General features: G+C 38.5%; 1 protein-coding gene across 1 annotated transcript in view; it reads left to right on the top strand.

Moving 5' to 3' along the window:
* The window catches only part of LOC140302177 (neural-cadherin-like), a 216,499-nt gene that overhangs the window by 28,666 nt on the left and 160,732 nt on the right, over positions 1-27,101 (top strand). The window contains exons 5-6 of the mRNA XM_072380982.1: positions 3,936-4,185; positions 19,226-19,368. Of these exons, the coding sequence (XP_072237083.1) occupies positions 3,936-4,185; positions 19,226-19,368 (393 nt within the window). The remainder of the gene's footprint in view (positions 1-3,935; positions 4,186-19,225; positions 19,369-27,101) is intronic.

Genomic DNA, 27,101 nt, shown 5'->3' with positions numbered 1-27,101 from the left:
TTGCTATCACAGGAGGTTGACTATGACACTACACAAAATGTGGGATAACTTCACACTTTACTTTATACTTTCAATCTTACATATGTAAGCTGTTGTTCTGTTTCACCTCCCCAGCCTCCAAACGAAACAGCTTGGAGATGTACTTGCATATTAAGCGAGAAAACAGGCTTTTTTTTTTTACCAAAAATGATGTGATCCTGGATTTTGTAAGGACCACGAAACAAAAAAAAAATGTATTCAAATCATGGAAGAAAACACATTACGAATTAGTGATTGCATGTAAGAGCAAATGACTGGATCGAGGAGTTAGATGTATGAAGTGGGAGGCACAGCACAAACAGAGTGTGCTGCGCTCAACAGGTGCACCAGCGAAGGCGAGAAATGTCCCCCTCCTGTGCTGCTGTGTGTGTGCTCACCCATGTGCATACATATTTGTGCATATTTGGGGAATGGGTTATCTTTACCTCTGTGAACAAGAAAAAAAAATTCCTGTCGCCTTAAAATCTGTGGGGAGCTCCTGCCCAAAAAATGTTTAAGTTCAGAATATATCTGCTAAATATAATATTAGAAAAATGTGTTCTCACAAAATATCTCACAAGGTGTGCCTCTGCTAAAAGTATTTTCGGTTTTCTCATTGGAATTGAATAATCCTGGACAAGCATGTTTAAGGAAATGTCACAAGTAATGCAATGAAATTCCCCCACTCCACCTCTGAGTGTCTCTAAAACTTCTCAAAATCAGCATCTCAGATTTGGACATTTTTCCTCTCATGTAATTAAGTGGTAAAAAGGAAAGCATTAGATTAAAAAATTTAATTTAGCTAAATCATGTGATAGTCATCTCTAATCAGCTCCATCTTTAAAAGGGACAAATATATAGTGCCTAGTTGGGTGAAAGGGGAAGAAAAAACAAACTTCAGTACTGAGCAAGCCAATAATCTTTTACCTCCTGTAGAGATCTGATGATCCTGCAGTTTTTACCCAAATTACACAATTCTGAGATGCCAGAAAGATGTGGGAGATGTGGCCAAAATTGTATAGTGCCTCAGTGCTTCACTCCTTTCCATGTAGTGATGCAGCACAACAATGCTGATGCAAGATTACAAAAGGATTTGTGGAATAAGTGCTCAAATAGTAATCTGAGGAGTAGGAATCTGTACTTAGTAAATTGAATATTGAATCATGTGACATGTGTTTGGCTGCGAAATGGAATTAGAGTCTGGGCAGGCAGTGGTATTACAGTTCATTTTCTACCCATCATCATTGGATGAGAGGTAGTTCATCACTTTCCAGCAGCAAAGCTGCAACATTTCAGCTGCTATTCAGAAAACTGTCAGTCCTTGTAACTTGCACTGTAGTGCTGGGTAGATGCACATAAATTCACTCTGTCCAATTTGTAAAGCTGACATAAATCTAAATAACTGAAATTTCAAACATCATTGTGAGTAATAAAACAACGCTGCCAATGTTTTACAAAAATGACAAAATCAACACTTGATTCAGTATGTTTTCAATTATATATAACAATTTTCCCTGCTTAAAAAGGGAAAATATGATATTTTTGGAGCTATCGCCAATAGTTTTGGTAAGTTAATACAGAACTGCAGAAACATCTGTCTTACTTAGTGTTAATGATACTCCTATAATTGTCATTCTAGCTCATATTTCACCAGTTAAAGAAACCATGACATTTTTAAAATTTATTTTTTAAATTACATTTTTTTTTTACTTTAACAAGCTTTTATACTCATTGATATTGTCAACTGTGGTCAAGAAATAGGTTGTTTTTTTTTGTAGGTATGAAGTTTATGATGTAAAACAAATAACAGACAAACAAAAGTTGCACATATAATGCAGACATTGACCATATACCAAAAGATGTTCATGGATGCAAAAAAGCTACAAATCAAGTGTTGATGATGCTCGATTTCTTTGGTTCCCACTTGGTCCAGTTTTACTTACTACAAGTGAATTAAGTTCTAAGTCATTCAGACCAACCACTACCCTTCCTACAGTACCTTTCTTAAAGTGTAACGTTGTGTTTTTACTGTTCTCAGCCTCACTTCCACCCTTTGTTTGGCTTTTTGATAGCTTTCTGCATCACTCGTCTCCAGTTAGTCACTCCTTACCTACTGTATGTATGTACATGTCCTCTTGTTCAGCCTTTAATCACTAGATCGTGTTTACACTACCTGTAGCTGATTAGTCAAGCCTTTCAATTTTCAACAAGTCCTCTAATTGGCGTGACCATACATGTAATTTATTTATACACTTAAATAAGACCTATCTACATCTGTAGATAATCATGTCATCTGGGAAAAATACCCCCCCCAGAAGTGGCATGAGAAAATTACAGTTAAAAAACAATCTTTTATTTCATGTTTCTACATCAGGGCAAATGTCGTCATCAAATCTTTCCTTAAGAAGCCGTAAAATCCTCATAAGGAGTGTAGGAAGGGAGTTGGGTAGCATGTTAAGCTGCAACGCCTGCAATTTTTCACAAAGTCATGACAATAGTTTAGGACCAACATGTCACAACAGCTTTTTCACTAACTGAGCATCGCTCAGTGACTAAAACACGTCTGTGTTCTGAGCCCTTCTATATGACTCATGACTTTTTCCACAGATTTACTTTTTGGCGCTTCTGCCCTGCTCCTGGTATTTTGGACTTTTTGAAGAAGAGCTGTTTTTTTGCCTCTTACTTGTCTGTTTGTCAACAGTGCTGACTACCAAGCTGATGTGAGACTTCCTTTGAACAACACTATAATTTCTGTATTTTGAACCTAATCACTGTCTGCTCACCTAAAATACAAATGACTCCATTTCTGGTCTACAAACAATAATATAAAAGGTGATGAACATTGATGTAAAATGGCTTTAGAGATTAGAAATGACAAAAAAGGTTTGTCTGCATGACACAGTTTCATTGCTTTCAGAGATTGATGAAACCATCAGTCTTAAGTATCCTATAAATGAAGATGGCTGTTTGTCACTTGATTCGAAGTACTGATTTTTGTGAAGTCTAGTAATTGTTCAGGATGATGAAACACCGAAGGCCACTGTCCACAACTATTTAATTTACTGTAAAAAAATCCCCTTAGAAGTCAGTTTATCTGATGTATTCTGAATAGGATTAGACTACACTTAAAAAGGGATTATCACAAACTATGTTAACAAACACAGACTAACTTTGTACACTTTCTTTTGATAAAAATCAGTTTACTTTTACAGGCTTTCTTTAATGTAACTTGTTGTTTGCCAACTAAAAATTTGAAGCCGTTTAGAGTTCCCTAAGGCTTTAGGGCAATAAACAATTAGTGTTTGTTCGTTGAAATGTGCGAGTTCTGATGCATGTATTATTCATGTGCATGCGTGTGTGTACTTTCTGTGTATAAGCACATGAGCTAAATGCAATGTAAGGTGAATTGGAGAATTGAGCTTTTGATGGTGAAAAGTTCTTGTTAGTGTAAAATATGCTTATTCAAATCTCTGGTGGTCTTTTCAGTTTTAGCAAGGCAATCAATTTGTGGCCAAGCTAGTGCAGGCTGCATGGATTCCCAATGTGTGATGTAGGAACAGAAATGTTGCAAAATCACTGTCCTTTCAAGGCTTGCTGTGCAAAAAACAGGCTCATCCCAGAGCCAGATATTTATTTAGTGGGTGCACCACATCCTTTGTCAAAATTACTTTAGCTATAAAACATTAGAACGGACCACTGTAGATAGACAGTGACAATTTCAAGATAATTTCCTGAACTTCCAGAAACAAGAACAAAACCTGGATCTGCTGCAGTTTGGGAACTAATTGTATTTTTACTATTCTCTTATTATGCATTCATCAGTGTGAGTATAAAGTAAGTACAAATAATTTCTGATGGTAAAGTATACCAGCTGAGTAAAGGTGGCTCTTTTTGTCTGTTCTCTATCACATCTTCAGTGTCGGCCAATGACTGTGACTCAGCAGAGAATGCAGAGTTGACCTATTACACCTTGAGTCCAGACTTCACCATTTCCCCTCATGGAACCATTTTCCCTGCGGCTCCTCTGGACTACGAGAGACCTAATCATCTGTATGAGTTTGTTGTCATGGCCGTTGACAAGGGGGAGGTCCCTCGGACGGGCACAACAACGGTACGGATCAGAATGGCTAACGTCAACGATGAGGCACCTGAGTTTTCCCAACATGTGTAAGTACGAGTGGGACTAAACTCATACCGTTGAGCTATTTGGTTTTTTTAACGTAAGAGATTTTGAGGTTGTCGCTCTGTCTGTCTTTCTGCACAGAATTTGCAACATGCTTTTGTCTGTATCTCTGTTTCTCCAGATTTTTGTTTGTAATATCTGGATAATGCACCTAGTTTTGCATTAATAAAATGTATGTGTATTCATGCCATTAATGCTTTTTAGCTGTTGAGTACCACTTGCTTCTGAGATGACGTGTGAGGAAAGAGTTTCTCAGATTATCCTTTTCTTTCTCATCCTACGGTAACTAATGTGGTTGGAAACTTGGGCACATTTGGTTATCAAGCAATATTTTGCAAGCGCTCATTTGAGGGTTTGATTTAGTGTGGAAATGACTTCATGATAGATTATATGATTGATGACAGTTTTGATGACTGAGTTGTGGAAAAAAATATATACCTTTTTCTATCCTTACATATCTGAGGAGTGTCTTGTTGTTGTTTTTTTGTTTATATGACTCTAGGAACAATACCTTTCAGATTCTGAAATGTCAGAGTGAACACCGTATTTCTTCTTTTTTTTTGGATGACTAATTTGTCTTTAATCACTTTTAATCCCTTAAAATTGTTTATATAATTCAGTAGTGGTTTTAAACGCAAAAGTATCTATAGAAATCTTCTGCAATTGTTTGCAAAGCACTATTCAACTTGCTCAGTTGAAAGAAAGATTTGCGGCCATCACACAAAAGAATTTACAGACTTGCACAACGTGCATAGTTGATGTATATCAGTTCATGAGTTAAGCTTATAAAATACATGAAGCACATGAAGCACATGAAAGGCAGGCAACAGACGCTACATCTGCTAGAAAATGAGTGAGACTGAGTTTGGCTGTCGGCATTTTCAGGTTAGCGCCTTACAGCTGCTTCCAAATTCAGCATGGCAGCTGCTGTTAACACCCCTCTCTCCCCTCCTTCTCACTGCTGTGGTGCCTGCATCTTTTAATTGGTTGATTTTCTGGCAGAGAGCCGGGCAGATTGGTGAGGCAGGGTCAATCAACCATGCCCACCAGCAGCCTCAGGAGTCCCAGAATCCAAACTGTGTGCACGTGTGTCTGCATTTCATGATTGAGAAGGTCCTGGACACGGAGTTTGTTGATATGGACAGAGTGATGTACAGTAGTTATAAAGTGCATTTATATGCCACACGTCTGATTTGCATGTGTTGTTTGTAGATGAAGGAAAGCAATTTGTGTACGTGTGGGAGTGTGTTTCTGTGTGTATTTGTGTGCATGTGCATTGAGTTGTATTGATTTACTGTCAGTGACAGCAGAATAATCAGTTATTTCTCTATAACCCTCAGCCCTCTGCTGCGGCTGACCCAGAAACAGTTCTTGACATTCTATGATGTATCATTTTAGCACACATACAAACACACACACGTAGTTTGTATATCTGTGAGGACTCTCCTTTGACACATTGCATAACCTACACACTTACCTCAACCTTAACCTTAACCAGTCAGATTTTTGTCCACACTACGTAGGATAAAACGTACACACTCCAATACATACCTGCAAATGTATATATGTAGATCTATAGATAGGTATATATCTATAGATCGATTGATATATACAAACTAGGGCCGTCAATCGATTAAAATATCTAATTGCGACTAATCCATAGATTGTCAATAGTTCACTCGTAATTAATTACAAAATATGTTTTAATATATTTTTCAATCTGTTCTAAATGTACCTTGAATAGATCTTTTTTAATACTCTAATCAACATGGTAGTATACAAATACGCTTTCTTTATGTAAATGCAATTTCTATTTACATTTACAACACAAAACAAATTGTCCTGATAAATACTGTCCAGAACATTCTTCCTCTTCATTCTTCATCTTCCCATTCAAAAGACACTTTTCTTTATCTAATTTAGCTTGCCACCCACAAGATTAATCCAATTCCCTTTCTGATTTGTCAAACTACGGAGCAGACCAACGGTCATATTTATAGAACGTGAATATATGTGTGTATAAGGGAAAGACAGTCAAACTGCTGTGAAACAGAAACAATCGGGACAGGTTGGAAAGATAAGATTTTTGTATATAAAAATTATTACGTTCCCTCTTCGCTGTTTGGCATGTTGTGTTAGTCTGTGTGTCTAGGAGGAAGATGGTGTGTGTGGGGGGGTCAATGCATGTGATGAAGAGAGAGGAAAAGAGAGTGAGAAAGAGAGAGGTCATTAGATATGTCATTATCCAGGCAGAAAATGTGGCCTATTTGTATTGATCTGTGGAGCTGGAAGCATGCAATAATGAAGACTTGTGTGCGGTTTTCCCAGGTAAAAGCATCCAAGTCTGAACAGTCCAGTTTCATTGCTTATCTTTTTTTGGCTATTGTTCATTGTGTCAGTTTCTTTTATTGATCATGTTTTTATGTTTCAAACTGAGTCTCAGATATTTTCTCTTTATTGTATGGCTCATATTGCTGGTGAATGACAGGTTGGCCAGATTCCATCTGTGTGCCATTGCTTTGCCAAAAGAAGTCTACTTCTCTTACTCTGGCTACAATCATCCTGCCTGTTGCCACAGAAACCATACTGGCTATATCTGTGTTGCATGTGTGCACATTCATCTAACACGTGTGACTCCATCAACATATTGTTACATTTTACGCATAAAACTAATGAATAAATCAGTTAAATCACCAAATATAAAAAAAACTTGGATTAACTTGGATTAATTATTAGTGTGGATCTGTATGACAATTAAATTCATATTAGTGTTCCAGTTTCAGACTGATATTTGACTAAAATCTTTCCATAAACCTGACTTTTAGCCTCAGTGTGGGTGGTTTTACTGTAGCCTGGCTTGTGGCTGTTCAGGTTTTAATGTCTTTGCGGTAATGAAAAGGGAGAAAAAGATTACATTATTTTGCATGAAGTGGGTTTTTATTTGCACTAATTTTCTTGCTATCAGTGAATATAGTAGACAACGTTCGAATAACATTTGTCCTACAATTGTACAACACTTGGCTGATTACAAGTTATCTAAGCATAGTTCTTGGCAAGCATTTTTCAGGTGCAGCCAGTGTGTTGTTCCACATTCCAGCACGTTCAACAACTATACCACAGTCAGGGTACCCATAGCCCACCTTCTGAAATACTTCTTGGTAATATACAATGATATACTTTAACAAACATTTATAGTTGCAAGTGCTTTTCCTCCTAATATTGCGACTAAAAAGTTGGAGTGAAATAGCTACACACACACACATATATAGACTTACATTATATAGACATACATTTAAAAAAAATAATAATAATATATATAGATAGATAAATATACAAGGCAAGGTAATTTGTAGAGCACAATTCGTACACAAGGAAATTCAAATCATTCCATAAATATAAAAAATAATCATTAATTAATTAAATTAAAAGTCAAGAGTACAAACAAAACACTTTCAGTTGTCATATGCACAGCTAAATAGAACTGTTTTCAGCCTGGATTTAAACATTGTCAGAGTTGAGGCCTGTCTCACATCTTCTGGAAGACTGTTCCAGATTTTAGGAGCATAAAACTGAAATGCAGCCTCACCTTGTTTAGTCCTGACTCTGGGCACCAGCAGGAAACCCCTCCCTGAGGTTCTCACAGTCCGAGTTGGTTCATATGGCTCTAAGATGTCAAAGATGTACTTTGGCGCAAGACCATAAAGAGACTTGTACACAAGCAGACCTGTTTTAAAGTCTATTCTTTGAACAACAGGAAGCCAGTTAAGAGACCTGAGCACTGGACTAATATGGTCGTATTTCCTGGTTCTAGTCAGGATTCGAGCAGCAGTGTTCTGGATGTACTGCAGCTGTCTTACTGCCCGTTTAGAGAGCCCAGTGAGCAGACCGTTACAGTAGTCTGAGCTACTGGAGACAAACGCATGGATTAGTCTTTCCAAGTGTGGTTTAGACACTATTCCTTTGATTCTGGCATTGTTTTTTAGATGGTAGAAAGCTGCTGATGATATCGACTTAATGTGGCTGTTAAAGTTCAGGCCTGAGTCCAATATTACCCCTAGATTTCTAACTTGATTATTAGGTTTTAGAGAGAGTCTCAAGGTGACTGATAACACTTTCTCTTTGTTGTGGGCCACAGACAATGATTTCAGTTTTGTTGAACTGGAAAAAATTGTTTTGCATCCATACACTGATCTGTTCGATGCAGTGGCACAATGTATCTACAGGCCCGTTTTCTCCTGCCGTCAATGACACATAGATCTGAGTGTCATCTGCATAGTTGTGGTAGGACACATTCTAGCTGCATATTAGCTAGCCTAATGGGAGCATGTACAGACTGAAGAATAGGGGTCCCAGGATAGACCCCTGGGGATCTCCACAGGTCATGGCTATTTGGTCAGAGACACAGTTACCAATTTCAACAAAATACTTCCTGTCCTCGAGATAGGACTTGAACCAGTTTAAAGCACTACCAGAGATTCTCACTCAGTCTTCTAACCTCTGTAATAAGATTGCATGGTCAACTGTGTCAAAGGCAGCACTCAGGTCCAGCAGAACTAAGACTGAGACTTTTCCTGCGTCTGTGTTCAGGTGGATATCGTTTATCACCTTGATCAGAACTGTCTCAGTGCTGTGGTGGGGCCTAAAGCCTGATTGGAAGGTAACAAAATCATTGTTAGACAGGAGAAAGTCAGAAAGCTGTTGGTATACAACTTTTTCTAGGACTTTGCCTAAGAATGGCAGGTTTGATATGGGCCGCTAGTTGTTCAGTTGTACTGTGGCATCAAGATTGCTCTTCTTTAGAGGAGGCTTAATGACAGCAGTTTTTAAGGCCTTTGGAAATGTTCCAATCTGAAGTGAGTTGTTAACTCGATGAGCGAGTTGTGGTAACAAACTGCTCAGCACAGACTTTAGAAATTTAGTGGGCAACTCATCAAGGCAGCATGTTGATGAACTCAGGCTGCAGATGATCTCTTTGACTATTTTGTCAGTAACAGGTGCGAATTGTGTCAGCTCTAGGTGTCTAGCAGGCTGCAGAGTAGTTGTTTGTGTTGTGGAAATTATTGCATTTTTAATGCCTTGAACTTTGTCATTAAATAATTTTGCAAACTCATTACACTTAAGATGTAGAAATAAGTTCTAAAGGCAGTGAAACTGGAGGGTTTGTTTACTGTGGCAAACAGGACACAAGAGTTATTAGTTCAACAGATCATCCACATTAGAACACGGGGTGTTCTCAAATCCTATATAAGAAGGTAGAGGAGATGGACAGAAACCAAAACATAACAAATAGATGAATTGGGACCATAATTATGAGTATAGTTATTAGCATAACTTCAACTTGAGGAGAAAGATATATAACGCACATATTTATTCATCTCCCTTAACAACTCCCATGACATTCCCTTAGACATTAGTCATGTTTACACTATCCTGCCACAGCGGGCTATCTTTGATCCAGAGCATGTTTGTGACCCGGGGCTTGAAACTTCGAGCCAGAACCTCTTTGTATTACAATGGTTGGGGATTAAACCCACTCACAATATAATGCATTGTTGTAAATGTCACCCAGTTGGCTATGAAACAGTCCCAGAGTGGGACTGTTACTGTGTACAACTTAAACAAAATCAACTGAAAATGCTCTGTAGCGCAAATGTTGGATGGGACATTAGCTTCAATACTTTTATCATCATTCAGTTTGCTTCCATGTGCTGTGCTGTAATTTGAAGTCGCAGCTTTTCTGCCAGACTCTGATCCTTCAACCTCTGTTTTCCATACTCAGAACTACCTTACGGACTATTCAGTTCAGGACTCCAGATTTCATGAAACCAATTGCAACAACTACAATTTACAGATTCTCTGTCTCTCTGTGGCTGTCAATGTTTCTTTTAGATGAGCTCTCTTTGTTGCTTTCTTTCCTTTCTTATGAAGATTTTTCAACACAGCTTGCTTTAACCAAAACAAACTGCTTAGACGTGAAAGCACATCTGCACACTTCAGACATTAAATATTCTGGTCACCTTCCAGATTTGGACTATGTTACCAACATTGTTAATTTGTGCAACCTACGTTGCCATGATGGAAATGTAATGCTAAAGACTGGCATATCTGTTAAAATCCCCACATTCTGCAGAAAATTACCAGGTCAAATTTTCTCCTGAAACTGAGAACCTCCAAGCCATATGTGAACAACTGGGGTGTGAGATTGGTAACTTTCCCCTTCAATCCACTCAGGATTAATCTAATTTTCTGAGCTAGTTTGTTGCCAGGTCTGCAGTAGTACTGCACTTCAGCTTTGCTTTAAAAAAATATATTCAGGTTTTCATGTTAACAATATTTCTCTGACATTTAAGGAGGTTCTGCAAACTCTGGAATCCAGGGAAGATACATTCCGTGATGAAGGCAGAACAGTTAGCTAGCTAGTTGCTAGTCCAAAACTCATAATAGACCTATTTAGACCGGTGACTTTCTTTAAATCCTCTTGAAATTTTTTAATATAGCTTTTTCTGTGAAAACACAGACTCTTAAAAAATAGTCTATACTGGATTGGCTGCTGTGGTGGTGAAAGTATTCCTGCTGATAACTCTGGCACTATTTGACATTTGTTTTGATGCTTAACCATGGCAACAGAAAAGTTGTTTAGATGTGGGAGGAGCTTTTCCAAAGCTTAAGTAATGACAAGAAAAAGACCCCAAATCCAGATGAGTTGAAGAGGAAATGTTGAGGATGCAGAGCAGGAGAAAAAAGGTCATCATGCGAATTGCAAGGTCACAAGCAGACAAAACGGGTGAGCTTGGGTCCCTGAAGAGAAAACAGCAAGAATATCAGGAAGGCGGTATGTTTTCTTTTTTCACCAAGACATGGCAGCAGGGATCGCTCTAACGACTCTCTACTCAGCTTTAAGACTGCTTGGGCAGACAGAGACTGTAGATAGACCCATACCTGTAAAGTAGAGGGGTTTTAGTGCTTGTTAACAGCTCAGATCGAATTGTTCCTGTTCATGTTGTCAACAAAGAAAGTTCTCCTGTGTTACCTGCCAGCGTTGTGTGTGTACACATCAAATCATTTTGATGCCAAGCTACAAAAACTTCAACCCATTCAAGGGGATTACTGAAGATTTCTACCACACCCTTCTCTCTACCACACTTCATATTTCTAATTGTTTTTCAGCTAATTTTATTTGATTTTATTCTATTATTTATTTATAACAATAGCCTGCCCTGAATAATAATCTATACAACAGCAATATAATTTACCTTTAGAGATCATCCATCCATTTTCTATACCCTCAATCCGTTAATCGGGTAGCGGGTGGGCTGGAGCCTATCCCAGCAGTCATCGGGCGAAAGGCGGGGTACACCCTGGACAGGTTGCCAGTCCATCACAGGGCCACATAGAGACAAACGAGACAAACAACCATGCACGCTCACACTCACTCCTATGGACAATTTGGAGTCACCAATTAACCTGACATGCATGTTTTTGGATGGTGGGAGGAAGCCGGAGTACCCGGAGAGAACCCACACATACACGGGGAGAACATGCAAACTCCACACAGAAAGGCCCCAGGTTCGATCCCTGCCTGGGGCCTTGCTGAGGCTCTTGCTGTGAGGTGACGGTGCTAACCAACACACCACCGTGCAGCCTTTAGGGATCAATAAAGTATTATTGAATTGAACTGAATTTAGTTGATATCATAGTGTTGCAGCATTAGGAGGTTGGTAAGGCTTATGCTATCCTTATACACTCAATCCCACTTTGTTGTTAAAATGCGATTTTGTATGCTCAATTGTTTCGTATTTCTCTCTCTCTCCCCCCCCCCCCTCCTAAATAGGTCTTATTATACACAATATTCTCCATAATCCTGCAATCTTCTGATAGTTCTAATCTTTGGGGCACCTAGGTAGAGGTGTGGTGGGAATAATGTTTATTGCCAAAAGAGGAAAGATGAGCAATTTTCAGAATGCACTTCTACAAAATCACTACAAAAAAGATGCACTCACTACACTGTCATCACTAACGTCACCTTTGGCCACCCATACTAATCAAATAGAGGCTGCTTACTACTGCAAATATGTAATTGCTTATGACTGCATCAGTGAATTATTTCAAATAACATGGCAAATAATGAGCTGAGTAAACACAACATCAGCTTACTCTGTTCCCTTTTTTTAATCCTATTAACATATTAAGGATTATATATAACAGTACCTCCCCTTTTACGAATTGTACCCACGCACGGTACCCTCTGAAAGTTGAATATGGCATTTGGCTTAAGGAAATGTTATTATACTGTACGAATAAGAAACGTAAGAATTCTGAAGGTCACAAAGCTTAAAGTTCAGAGATTACAGACATTGAGTCTTTGATTCTCCATATTCCTTTGAACTCTGTCTTTGTAGTTTGAAGGCATTCCTGGAGCAGTTGTACATTTGTTTGCTTCATGGTTTCACCCTCTTGTCAAGTAAATTACAAAAAAGTTGACTTTTTGGATCCTTCCTTTTGCTACATGGTGGGGATTGAACACAAAAGTTTAATGATTTTATATATTTAACAACGAACTTCAGACAACTTTTGGTCATTGTCAAACATTGCCTTGATTGTCCATAGGAAAGATTTCCAGAATGTCAGAGTAGTATTGTCTGTTGACTCTCTTTTTCACTAAATAAAGAGTATTTGCTGTTATACTTCATAAGACCCTTGAAAGCCAACAATTTTGGTAACTATTTGAAGAGCCACATATTTGATTTCTGTAACATAGTACATCATATTGTCTCTTAATCTTTTGTTAAGAATTACTGTGCCAGTATACATGGCAGTTGCTCATGGCCGTTGAACTGACTTACAGATTTGCTGTTCCACAAATTGCAATCTTTGTTTCTGGCAGAAAAGTCACACGGGTAGTCTTTTTTTTTGTTTCACTGGTTTGTGGCTTATCTATGGGATCATGTTTTCTTTCTATCACTCTACTTTTCTAATTTCTTCATAGACATTCCTCTACTGAAATTCATTTAAAGTAAGAGGCAGGTATATGTAAAATAACCTTGGTAGCACCCAGGTAAACTTCGCAGATACCTCACAAAAACACATGACCCAAATTCCACACAAAACGGAAAACTAATAAATCAATATTGTTATTTTTATTTACAGCATGTTCAACTTAATGTTGTTCTTAAAGGGGACATATCATGCAAAAAATCACTGCCTCAGTGGAGTGCAATCTGAACTCCAGCAGGCCAACACCCAGTCTCCACCCACCACGCCCTACAGGTTATAAAAGAGCAAAGCTCAGGTGAGGCGCCCATATTTCATTCGTCTCAGCGAAGAAAGACGGTTGGCAGTCTGGCGAATTTGACAGCTAAGCATGTAAGTTGCTCTGTTGTTGGCTGCAGTGACCTGCATAAGACCCGAGTCTCAGAGGACCTACAACAGGAGTGGATAAAGTTTATTTTTGATGGCGAAGTTCCTGCCACACACACCTATCTATGTGTGCCAAATATTTTGACATGGACTGCTTCCACAATTTGGGTCAGTACAATGTAGGACTGGCAGCAAAACATTTCCTAAAAGAGGGATGGATACCGACCATCAGTGGGGAAAGGACAGACTATGTAAATGCACTTTGTGTTTCTTTTGTCCGATTACCACGAGCTAATGCTAATCGCTTGTTCATGCAGGTACAAACAATACGGAAATAAATTATTTATACAGCAGCTTGTGTTATATTAGAGTATATACATTCTCAGGGTCTGACTCTGGCTCAAACATATATGGTTGCAGCGGTGTGTGGGCAGCCATGACCAGTGCTCCTGCTCAACTGTTGTCAAGAAGGGGGCGGTGTGAGCATTAGCAGCCGCACGAAAGTCCGAGACTGCTGGGATAGGCTCCAGCCCACCCGCTACCCGACCGACGGATTGACGGTATAGAAAATGGATGGATGGATGGACAAAAGTCCGACTGCCTCAGCGCGGGAGTGCTACAGAGGTGTCTGCTGTGCTTGATCCGTGAGGAATTTGACCAAATGATTTCACAGACATGTCATTAAGGTGCTTGTGACCTGTGTGAACTGGTGGAAAAGGGGTATAATTGTTCTCCTTGAAATGTAATTAATATTGGAAAGATAATGATCGGTTGGATATCAGTTCTGGCTATCTATGCATATGGATGGATTATACATGCTGTTGTAATACTGACTGATAGGAAATCTGTGTGGATTTCATTAAATTCGCAAAACCAGTAAGCAGCAGTTGCTTACACAGGGACTCACAAGCATACTGTTTTCTCCATCCTCCATCTTAGTGTTGTCTGGGTAAGCAAACTGAATTTAATGTTTAAATTGTGGGACAAATTTTCCACAACTGAGCTTAGGCACCAGCCTCCAGAAATTATTTTTCACCCTGAATTTATGCAATGAAAACAAATGTAAACAAAAGGTGAAACTAGAAAGGCAATTAGTGGGCCTATAGTAGAGTCCCATTTATTTATTCATCTGTTTTCAGAAGACACCTGTTTTGCCTGTGACTGATGAGCTTTTGGTTCATTTATCACCCTTTTTCCACTAATATGAAATTTACAGCGTCATGCACACAATTTTGCTAGGTGCATTTTGAACCAAGGACACTCTGGGATGATGATCTATATTACCTTGGTTTCCGCTTTGAAGTTGTTTAACTTGATAAAATATAAGGATTTAAAAGAAGTTCTCACTATCTTCTGGTTGCCCAGGAGACGCAACTGGCTGGTATCAAGGAGTTAACCATAATGAATGTTCAAGTGTCGGAGTTCGTTTGGTGGCTTGGACCGATAACCAGCTCTGATGAGATGAACTTAAATTCACTAAAATATTAACAAAAAGTTGTCAATTATGTGATAACGTTTGCAGCAGTGGAGGTTAAAAACGCGCAACGCCAACAGACATGGAGACAAGATGACGGTGGCCGAACAAAAAACACAAAAACGTATATCTTTCTACTACTTCATTCTGTTTCTTTCTTTGCTTGGATCTTCTTCTTCCTACTCATCTTTCTATCCTGTCATCTTTCTGTCTGTCTTAGTCTTTCCATCTTCTTCTTATTTGTACTTCTCTAACAAAGTTAGTAGGATGAAGAAACCTCAGCTCGTCATCAACCTCTGGAGAGGCCTGATAAGGAGCCACTCATTTAAATCAGGTGTGGTGGAGGAGGGACACATCGAAAAAGTGCAGGGCAGTGGGTCATGAGGACCGGAATTGAGAAACACTAGTCTAGAGGATTCTGAAAACACAACAATTTGTTAAGATATGAAGGTTATATGACATAAACTCCTGACGTAAAGACATCAAATAACAACATAACATAATAAAGTTAACGACTATAAGAACCATGAATAACAAGCCAAACAATGTCATTTTACTGTGGTAACTATGGAATATAAAAAGAAACAGCAGGCAACATCGGTTAACAGTTGCATTACTTGCATTACTTCATATAAATGTCCAGTTATTGACTTCATTTGGATTAAACTATTCAATACTACAGACCACTAGTGGACAATGTGGCTCTATAGGCAGGTTAGTCATTTCCCAAAATGATTTCCTCGTTATTCATCCAAGTATGATCGTGAAAAAGGTCTTAAAATGCAGCTACCTGAAAGAGAATGTACAAAGATATAAGGCACATTTAAAACAGTTTTAAGATTTGACTGACAGTAAATCTGAGTAAAGTAATTTTGAGAGTTCCACAAGACGTCTATCTCTCGTCTGATTGGCTCAGGGTACATTTGGTTTACTTTGTCCAGATAAGGTAGAGAGTGGTTTACTCTGGTTTTTCTCCAATGTTTTCCTAAGAGGATTCTTTGTTTTTTCAGCTTAGTTAGCACTAAGTCGTTAATGCATCCCCATAAGTTTATGGGGCAGGTCTGTGGAAAGAGGGACTCCCCAAATACTTTTATGGGCAAAGGTTGTTGTAAATTAAACTATCTCGGTCTCTTTCTTGCTGCAGAAATCCCCATCTGGTCCCTACAAAGAAACAATCCCCCACAGGAATGTTGGAGCCTTCCAAAGGTTTACGTTTGTATCAAATTCCACACTTGAGTTCACTACAGTTTTTGATATGTGGGCTGGTTTGCTTTCTCGCACAGAGGTGCCAAAAATCCAGAGCAAAAATGTTATGAGAGCCAGAGCTAATTTGATAGAGACGATGCCTTGTGATTTATGCTGATTTCTCCCCCCCTCTTACAAACACTCACGTTGGGAGTCCTTAATGCAGTACACAACAGCATTACAGGAAAGTATTGGTCGAAGTTGGGTAAAACCAAGGTTACACGTTTGTCTCTTGTTGTTTTCATGCTCAACACACTGTCTTCTCTGTAGTAAATACAGTATGCTTATGGCTTTTGTTTAGTCAGTGCTGTTTAATTCAAATCAGTTATCAAGGTCTGAAGATAACTGTGTGGTATAATTAAACTGCTCAGGAATACCTGTTTAATTGTCCTACTAAATTAACACTACTTTGCTAGGATAGAGGATTGTCACCTTAAAGCACTATTTTGATCTGAAGGTAATTTGTGAAACTGATGACAGATGCATCTTAAAAACATTAAAGTGCCTTTCATGTTTTTATCAAATGAGAGAGGTTATGTGCTCTAAACCATTTGTTTGTTTATGCATTTGGCAGACACTTTTATCCAAAGTGACTTACAGGTAGGGTCTTGCCTAAGGACCCCTACTGGAGACAGTACCTTTCATGCAGGGGATTTTAACCCAGGTCTCCCACATGAAAGGTGGCAATCATATCACTATGCTATCCCATGTTTATACTGTGATCTTAAAACAAAATCAATAAATCAAGGTTTTTTCTTAGTATCATAAAAAATGATTAACTAGTTAAACTGATATCATTATTATTGGAAATTTCAAAAAGTTGATGTGCTGTGGAGACAGGCCAGCATACTCTCTGGCCTACTGTAACCATAAACCTAATTGAAAGCAAATCCATTAAAATTTCAAAAGATTAGTCTATGTCTATCATTTATGCCAAAATATAGTTAAAGTGGAGGCTTTGTAGCCTGTGTGAAAGAATCACACAAAAATTCAGTTGCACGGAAAGCATGATTAATTTTACCATCAAATTGCTGTCAGAAATGCACAAAAAGAACATGGGTCATTCTGACTTTCAGGTGAATTAAATACAATATAAATGCAACTATCTCATCAACAAATAGCTTTCACAATTGGAACCTGTTTGATCAATGAGCCCAGTGTACTCTTGGATAAACTACATAATTAGAAAAAAAAGTACAACAATATCCTTTACCTGACTGCTCATAAATAGAGAGATGTTTATGTACTTTCACATGAAATTACTCAAAAAAAATTTATCAAGTGATCCTCAAATGCCAACACTTTTTGATGGAATCTAAATACTTGTACCTTGTTTTCACTGAAAAATGAATTCCTCATTTCCAGATATATTTTTAACACAAGCCATTGGAATTACTCGACATGCATTGTGCATCCACATGCTCAATAGGGCAGGCAATGAGTCATTGGCAAAGGACAGCAAATCTTTAACACTCGTGTTACCTTTAAGGTATCTGTGGATGATTGAGAGGCAAAGGTGGTAGGTCGTGCAGTCCACTGTCTCTGATTGGATGAAACATCTGTTTAGGGTAGAAAATCCCAACGGTTTCTTAAAGGTTATTTAAATATTAATTTAACAGTTATTCTAATTGTAAAGATACCTTTTTGATAACGTCCTTGTGTGTGTTGTAAAGCAAACTTCAGTGTGCTGTGTTGTGGCAGATGGTCTTGAAATGCCTGCATGTAAGCGGATCTTTCATGTGTGCCGTCTCCAGCAGACAATCTCAAGATCTTCCTCCCTAAAATAAATCGCATGCTTCAACTGGATGTAATATTTCTCTTTCTTTCCTGAGGTAGAAAATCCCATAAGCTTGTGAGTGCTCCACGTCAGTTTTTGCTTCTAGTTTTGATACTGTTGATGGAACTGTCATAACAGTTTTACTTTAACTCAGTTTGTGCAGCCTTTCGCTTAATGGACAGTTAACGAAATGTGAAATTTCAGTTCTCTTTGAATATTTGTGTCAGATTCATTATCTTTTATTCGCTACATTTAGTATTAAATTTGTTGTGAATTAGAAGGCCCTCCTCAAGATCTGTAGTCATATTTCATTAAGTTAGAATGTTTACGTCCCAATGTGAGGGGACTTTCTATATATTGAGCTAGAATCTAATTTGTGATTACATCAGCCTTTTCCAAAATGACAGCTGAAGTACTCACCAAGAATGTGGTGCATCAGCTTCGTGTCAGCAAGGTAGAGAGGGCAGCCTGTTGAACTGTTTTGCTTTCAAGCACATCAAGTCAGTTAGAGACGTACGTTCAAGGTCGGAGGAGGGTTCAAAGCTGCAGTTCAAAGTGTTACACTAGGACAGTGTTTTCCATGTGGTCAGGTCTTTAAGCTCTGCAGAAGGCTGAGGACGACCCATTCATTTGAATCAGGTGTGCTGGAGCAGGGAAACACGGAAAACATGCAGGGCGGTGTGCCTTGAGGACCAGGATTGGGAAACACTGCACTAGAAGACCAAGATAAAACTGTGGTGGGATTTTTTTAATAAGAAACTGAATTCAACTATGCTCGTGGGAGATAATGAAAAATACAGCTGAAGGCAAGGGAATAAGTTAGCCTAATTTCTGGCACGTTTGTGTACTTGCGAATCCACTCAACCAGTAGTTTTTTATTTTGTATGACAGGAAATATAAAGCTAATTTTCACCACCACTTCCCCTCTACATGTTCTCAATCTGCCACTAAAAAACTTGTAATATTGCAGGTATGTTCCCAACATGATTGAAGGTAGGATGTGGTTGTATGGGGAGATGAGAGGTACTGCACTCTACTATTTCTCTGAACTACTCACCACTTTGCTGCTGCAGCCTTTTTCACTTTGGATTTGGACAGATGACGTAATGAGCCCTCCAGCAGAGAAGCATTGATGAGGTGCTGACTGTGTTGTTTGCACGTGTCTTATCAGATATCGGACTTTCGTCTCAGAGGATGCAGGACCCAACACGCTTGTTGCGACAGTACTTGCAAAAGACCCTGATGGGGATGGGATCACTTATAAGATCGGCACAGGAAATGAGGAAGGCAACTTTGTGATTGACAACCAAAAAGGTAAGACATGACTTTTTTTTTCTTTCTCCAAACTCTCCCAGACTCACTTTGTCCCTCTCTCTTGTTCCTTATGTTTGAATATTGGTTCTCAATCAACTTCATTCAAATATCACAGTTTGAATTGTTTTTCCTCTGATTTTCACATTCCCCAGTTGAACGTGTTGAGACATAGGGAGAATTTTGAGCTTGCACACAAAATACACAAAATATACAAAAAACATCCACTGTTCCAGAGATAACAATAACTCAGTGAGTCAAAGCACAGTTAAATATATTTAAATCCTGACATGTTATATCATGACGATATTAGAATATCAGCCACAGTGTGAAGACTGTTTCCACACTGTCTCTGTCACAGAATACCCTTTGAGGTTTATGGTCTCACATCTCAACTTCCACTGAGGCAGGAGCAGCAGTGCCAAACCTGATGAAATGGGAAGCTGGGTTAATGGCACAGTGTATATTCCTCTGTGTGTGTGGCTCTGTCTGCTGGCAGTTTCATATGTGTTCACCCCCTTTGTACCGTGACACTGCTCTGAACCTGTCTCACATTATAGGGTAATACAATGACTTTTACTAATTCAATTAATCAAAACTTCAAGGCACATTCCCTCCATTCATCAGTAGTTACATTCACTGTCAGCTATTAGTGAGAGTGAGAGTGAGAGTGAGAGTCAGCAGAGAAGACTTACAGGTGTAACTAAATTCCAATGGTTATCAGATGACTGCAGCCTCGCATTGCCATTTATACTGATTTGCTCGACTTGAGTTCGGTCCCACCGAAGAATATTTGTCCATTATTGGTCATAAACGGTTAATGTTTAATTTGAAGTGCCACAGTAGCACCAAGTCTCGGGACCCAAACCTAATTATGGGTGTTTGTCAGTGCAATAAATTGACTTCTTGAACAATGATTCTGTATTAAGTGTGCTCCATGAATAGAATGTACTTTGTCTTTTATGTTACATATCAAGAGATTGCTATGATGTTATGTGAAATGCAGTGTTTCATTTCAAGGTTTTTTTTTATAGTCGTAAAACCTCATTTTACTGTGGAGCTGGAGATTTAGCAGCACATCTCTTTCACAGACACACATGCACAGAAATACATGACACCAAGTTTTCCTTCTTATTTCACACAACCCACAAATCAATACATGAATAGAAGTAGGAGTAAAACCTCGCTGCCTCACATTATTGCTGGCGTATCACTTTTGTTACAAGATACGTGGATTTTCAGAACCTAAGGGAAAATCAAGCTCTTTCTGTGGAAGAAAGTCTCTAGTATTGCCCCTCTTTGTCACAAGCACAGAGAAGGAAAATCTTGTATAGGTGATCATGATACAGAGTGAACACCACATTTGACAGAAAAGACAAGAACCTGCACAGCAACTGTCAATGAAGACACCCAGAAGCGTGCAATGTAATCATGCCTTTTGTCATTGTAAAATACAGTATAAAATTTAATCCAAATGAAGTACTGCGATATAGCAGAAAATCTGCTATTGTTGTCACAAGCATTTTGTAGCAATGAATTTACAGTAAATCAAATTACAAACATCGAGACACGCACAGATACAACTGTACAAAAAAAGGCATTTATACCGCTAGTCTGCACTAAAACACATGGGCCAATGTGTGACACCATAATGCATGTAATATGCAGCCAATATCTTGTTTCAAACAGTCCAATATTTGGTCATTAAAAGTATTTTATGAGTATTATAATGGAAGGTGAGCACATTGGATTCCACCCTCCCTCTCCAACCTATCTCATTCTCCCTCTGCTACTGATGAAAATCGTTTATTGCCTCTGCTCCTCTTTTGTTGCTCCCTGCACATCCTAAATGTCCGACAATCATTCAAGTGATTGTTTTCTTCCCTCCTGGCAGGATCAGCCTTGCTGGCCCCCGTCCTCATGTTAATTTGCCTGTAACTCACCCCAGAATACAGTGTGTGTCCCTGAGATTTAAGGCACCCATTAGAATCTAAGCAGGCCAGTCGATATGATGATCACGCTGTTCCTATTAAAACCCATAAATACAAACAGGAACACTCTGTTAGATCAGGGCATGTATTTACTGACAGTTAAAATATTTTGCTGCTGCCAGTAAAAACACTTTTATCATTCAAGATTTTTAAGGACATTTTGGAAAAAAGAATTCCTTTTAAAGGGACAGAGAAGATGAGTTCTGTCTTCAGTGAAAACCCAAAGATAACCATTAATGAGGAAGCACTGGTCATCCTCTTTTCTTCTTTTCATTAAGTTATGAACTGTTTTCTTTTGTTCCCCTGAAGGAAATGTACTGCTATTCTCTTTTATTTTTGGATGCTTTTTCACTTCCCACCCCTTCTATAGCTAATTTTGTTCACCCCTTCTTAACTGTTCCTTTTTGATTGCTTTCATCCATTTTACAATATTTTGGAGGACTTCCTGAACTTCCTGATCTCCTCTTACCCCCCCACTCTGTCTCACCCATCATTTGGTTTATATTTCTATGTCCTCCCCTCTGGCTGCCTTCATATGAAGTGACGGCTGCCCCTGAGGAAACATCTTCTCCATCCTTCAATAAGTGATGATATGCGTTGGCCTTGTTAGCGGCAACACTTTACCCTGCTTCTCCCTTACACAGACGAAAATATTCAGTGTCACCTTCTCTGTACTTTAATGAAATAATGACATATTCATGTAAATGAAATTTCACAGATTTCTGTCTTACACATTACCAAACACTCTACATTTATACATGGAAAACAAAAAAAATGGCTTGTGCAAATGTTGACATACACAACAGCATAATCAATCAGAGGTCTTGTATATGCAATATAGACTCAGCCAAAAAGAAGAGGAGAAACAGCTAGTGAGACAATGTCACACAGAAGATTCTAAATATATGTTGATGTTAGAAGTCAAGCATGCACATTCCTACACAAACAACCATAAACATGGGCCTAAACCTACAGAACTGAACATGTATTGTATGTATCTCTGTATGGGTCCACATAAAGGCCAACGGATACAAAATACACACATTGCCCTAACCCATACGGAGGAGACACGCATCTCATACATCAGAACAGACGCACGCTGAACGCTTTGTTCTTGTTCATGGAAACCCATTTTCAACCACTTATCCTACATGTGTCGCTCTCATCTAAGGCTTTTAGGCCCTATTAGACGGTTATGTCTACGAGAGGCTGAGTAAAGCAGGTATCAGACTACAGGGCGCCTCCGGCTCTCCCTATACATGTAACACAGGGGGCAAGGCCATCGCCTGTGTCGATGCCTGCCAGCAGCCTTTACAGAACTGGTAACATTTATCTGGCCCTCTGTCTTAATTCATTAGGCATGAGTGCACTCTGAAGCACTGTTGGAGCAGTGAGGAATGGATGGAGAGAAAAAGGTGGACTAGTGCTTACACTTTGAATGAATCTTTGGTACGAGTTCTAATTTTGATCTCAAACTGTCTTATACAACTATTGGATATCGAGATAAGTGCTATTACCAGTGTTTTACTACAGCAGTACTACTACTACTAATAATGATAATACTATTCATTCATTCATTTTCTATACCCTCTTAATCTGATTCAGGATCATGGGGATGCTGGAGCCAACGGGTTGCCAGGCTATCACAGGGCCACACAGAGACAAACGAGACAAACTATGCACGCTCACCCTCACTCCTAAATGTTAAAAAAACATGCATGTTTTTGGATGGTGGGAGGAAGCCGGAGGTAACCTGGAAAGAACCCACACAACATGTAAACTCCACATAGACCCGCTTAGGCCCAACCAGGATGCACACCAGGAACGGTCTTGCTGTGAGGTGACGGTGTTTACCAGCACACCACCATGTGGCCCTACTGATAATACTAATGTAAAGAAATATTTAGATGCAGAGTGAAGCATCATGAGATGCTTGTATGGAAACGCAGTATACATGAAAAATTAAAACAACTGCTGAAAACATATGATGCTTTACTGAATTGTGGAGTTAGACTGTTAAAAATGTTTTATCATTTGCATTTATTTGTTTTTTCTGCTCAGGATATTGAGGACAAGTATTTAGGCAGCAGCACACCTTCCCCTAACACTGTAATGTTATAGATATGTTATTACTGACTTTGGCCCCTTATCTGCTGTTATGGCTTTTAAGTTTGCATAGTTTTGCTCATATTCTGGCTTTCTGCACTCTGGTTGGACCAGTTCCTGTCCCGTTCCTTCAATCGTCTCAACTCTAAATACAATTTAGATGTGCATATGTGCGTTTGTCTTTTTGTGGCACTGCGTAGTACTAACTTGACATGATGCATGCTGGTTCTGAAATCTCACCGATGCTGAAGAGCGTCACTTTGTCACATGACAATAAAGCCTCATAGTCAAGATGTCACAACTGATCACCACTGGCTGAACCAGCTGAGATGACTCTATGATGGCGCAATTCTGCCTGGATTGGCAGAAGGTTTCACTTAATTACTTAAGGTTTCATGATGTGTTATTAAGGCTGCCTTGCCATCAGATGATGTCACTGATTTACGTGACATTAAGATGTTTACCAACAAATCTTTCCAAGTCAGGGACTTTTCTAAGCAGAGATCTAATAAAACAATGCTCTACACTCAGCAGCACGACTGCTGCACAGCAACAAAAACATTCTGGGCTCAAGACAATGAGACAGCATCACAAGTTTTCAGTACAGTGAGTTATTTATGATTGTCAGTTGCTATCAGTGTCAGGCAGTTGTCATTTTTGTGTTTAAAACTCGGTGTTAACTGAAGTATGGATCTGTCCTGGCAAATAAATGCTGCAAATGATGAAAAGTTGTAAGCAGATTTCTTTATTGCTCATTGATGGATTGAATTTTAATTTTGTTAACAATTACTGGATTCAGTAAAAATGTCAACAAGATAATAAGCATAAAAATATTATTCTGCAGTTTTCTATCTCACACGAATGCTCGTTTAGATACAACACAACCTTTTTTGCACTAAAGCCCAAACTAACTCTGCCTGTCTGTGTGGATGTTCAGTTCAACTTTACCGAAGTGTACATTTGGTCCCCTGATTGTGGAGCGTTACTCACCACTGCTTCAGTGTAGGTCTCAAGAGGTGCACCAGTAGCCCAGGGCCTCCTGTCGACAACCACAAACTTCTACAAGTTAGCAAAACGATCACAAACATTCCGTAGTCCAGGCTGCACAAGTCGTTTTAATCCTTCACCAACACACTTCGACATTACTCTCCATTTCTTTGCTTCGAAGTTGTTTTAAAGTTCAGGGTTAGATACTCTTATATTAAAAGGCAATTCTGCTTTTAAAAAAGCAGCAAAAATAAAATATACATTTATGCTTTTTTTTCAAAGTTGCTGAGTAGTTTGTTAAATAATCATGAACCTGATATTGACCAGAATGAGCAAGTCTATGATTTTCCCCCCAGTCTATGCTATAGTCAAGCATACCCAGAATATGTTTAAGCAATGAATGACAGTTCTGTTATTTATTTATTAGTTGATTAACCAAAATATCAGTAAAACAAACAGAAAGGGATCATTAGATTTATGGAAAAAATAGAGCTAGATTAATCTTTAAAAGAATTAGCTTCAGCCCTTCACGGGATGTATTTCTATTCTTGAATCCTCAGATGAGTTATTTTTCATGGTTATCTTGACTTTAAAGGGAGGAATGAAATGATAAATTATTATTTATTTCATTTTTAGTCTTTAGTTTTTGTGCATTTGGTGTGTAACTAAACTTCCTGTTGTCAAAAGTTCATCAACTTCCTATGCTGAAAAGAAATTACATTTGTAATTACATTTTTATTCCACACAACTCCGATGTCAAGGGACAGATTCATCTTGTACAAAAGGATGATGTCTTTGTGACTGGGTAGAGAGAGGCATTTAGTTTATTGTACATTTGATGTGCACTAGGCGGAACTTTATTGAGTTCAATAATTTATTGTTTCATTAAATGTGAAGTGCATAAAAGAAAAGAAAAACTCACGACTAGTTAATCGCATAAAACAAACATTGGTGAATATCATGAAAGGCATTCATTATCTTTAGTACATCTCAGTTAGTACTAAAGCAGTCATAATTTAATGTGCTCTAGATCAGCTGCTGTTGCGAGCTGCCTGAGACCGACATGAATGCAGTCGTGTTACACTTCACCTCTTTCATTGCCGACAGTTCTCATTCTCATCATATAAGGAGTTGTTGTAGCACATAAGCAGTATCTAATTTGGCACTATCATAAAATGCATCTTTTATTAGTTGTAGTTGTAATGCTCACATTCATGAGGGTGTAAGCTGTGTGAGTTGGTCTTAGCTGTTGACACAGCCATGGTGCTTTGTCTGAAAGTTTAATGTGTTTGTACTGATGCGTTCCATGGAAACTGTTGAGAAAGGGGACAGGTTTAGTTATTGTTTTTTTTAGTTTTTTTTTAGACTTATTAGGACCAGGAATGTTTATTACTGTACGTATGTTTGGGTAGCGAGTGCAGTCTTGTTGTTTTTTGATTAGATTGAGCTACTTTGTTTGTTTCTTTGTTTGGTCAACACTCGCAGGCCCTGATTTTCAGTTGGAGTTTTGCTTTTGTTGTTGAACACTTTAATTTTCAAACCAAATAATGAATTTCTTTTAACCAGCATTACTTTCCCTTTTCTGGCTGAGCTGGGTCGTAGCACAGGCTTAGTAGTAGTACGTTGTAATAGCCTCAAAGTGGCTAACAATGACCACTGGATGTGTATCTGACAAATAACCAGCTGTCTAATTTGTTTCTGTCATCCCTAGGTGTCAGAATTTGCAGCGCATGGGCTGCTAAATCAGAGAGAAATAAAAAGACGATGACCTAGGTGGTTTTTGTGAAGTGGAAAGTTTCAAATTTCAAAGTTGCTACAGACCAGCGCAGGGAATCTGATTTATACATAGTGGATTGAATATTTCATATCATGTTTTTAGGAGTCAGAATGTGTACTTACTTAGTTAAGTTACACACTGCGGCTTATTTACGTGGCAAGGTTAGAGTGATGTGCACCTAGTGAGAGAAGTGGATGCTTGGTGGATTGATTTTGTTCAGAGCCGTGTTGATAAAGAGCTGAAAATTACCACCAACACACTTCATCTTCCCTCTGACAGTTTTACAAATTTCCACCCGAGACATCTTAGATTAATGTAAACACTACTGCTATAGTTCATCATACCTGGCAACAGTTGGAAGGTAACTGAAATATTATGTATAAGTAGTCTGCATTTGTGACCACTTGTTAACCACCATTGGTCAAAACCAACTTCACTTTGCTCAGAGCAGTTTCATTCTGCTTTACTCAGATTTTGAGAATGACATGTCCTCGTATCTTGTATTGTTGCTACTGGTCATGTTAATTTGACTCATTGGATGCATTTTTGCAGGATTATTTAGAAGTAGAAGTAGAAGTCGAATGAACAGTCACTGTGTTCACTTTTTAAATACCTTGTAAACTACTTAATGAATTGCCTGAACATTTTGGCTCAAAAAGGATGGATGGATTTTATTCATTTTCATGACTTCTGCTGGCACTTACCAGCGAATATATAAATGCCAAACCTTGTCAGATAATTGGAACCCTTGATTATAGTTTTAAAAGAAATTCTGTTTAAATGGAAAGATACTTGATTGTTTTTTGGACATTTTTTATCAACCCCAGTTGGATGATCCTTTTGTGGCAAATAATTGTTCTAATTTTAGTCTAATT

The sequence above is a fragment of the Leuresthes tenuis genome, unplaced genomic scaffold (assembly GCF_036924035.1).
Source record: "Leuresthes tenuis unplaced genomic scaffold, fLeuTen1.0.hap1 SCAF_2, whole genome shotgun sequence".
NCBI classification, from domain to species: domain Eukaryota; kingdom Metazoa; phylum Chordata; class Actinopteri; order Atheriniformes; family Atherinopsidae; genus Leuresthes; species Leuresthes tenuis.
The sequence above is the reverse complement of the archived record's forward strand: the minus strand, read 5'-3'. Positions and strand labels throughout refer to the sequence as shown.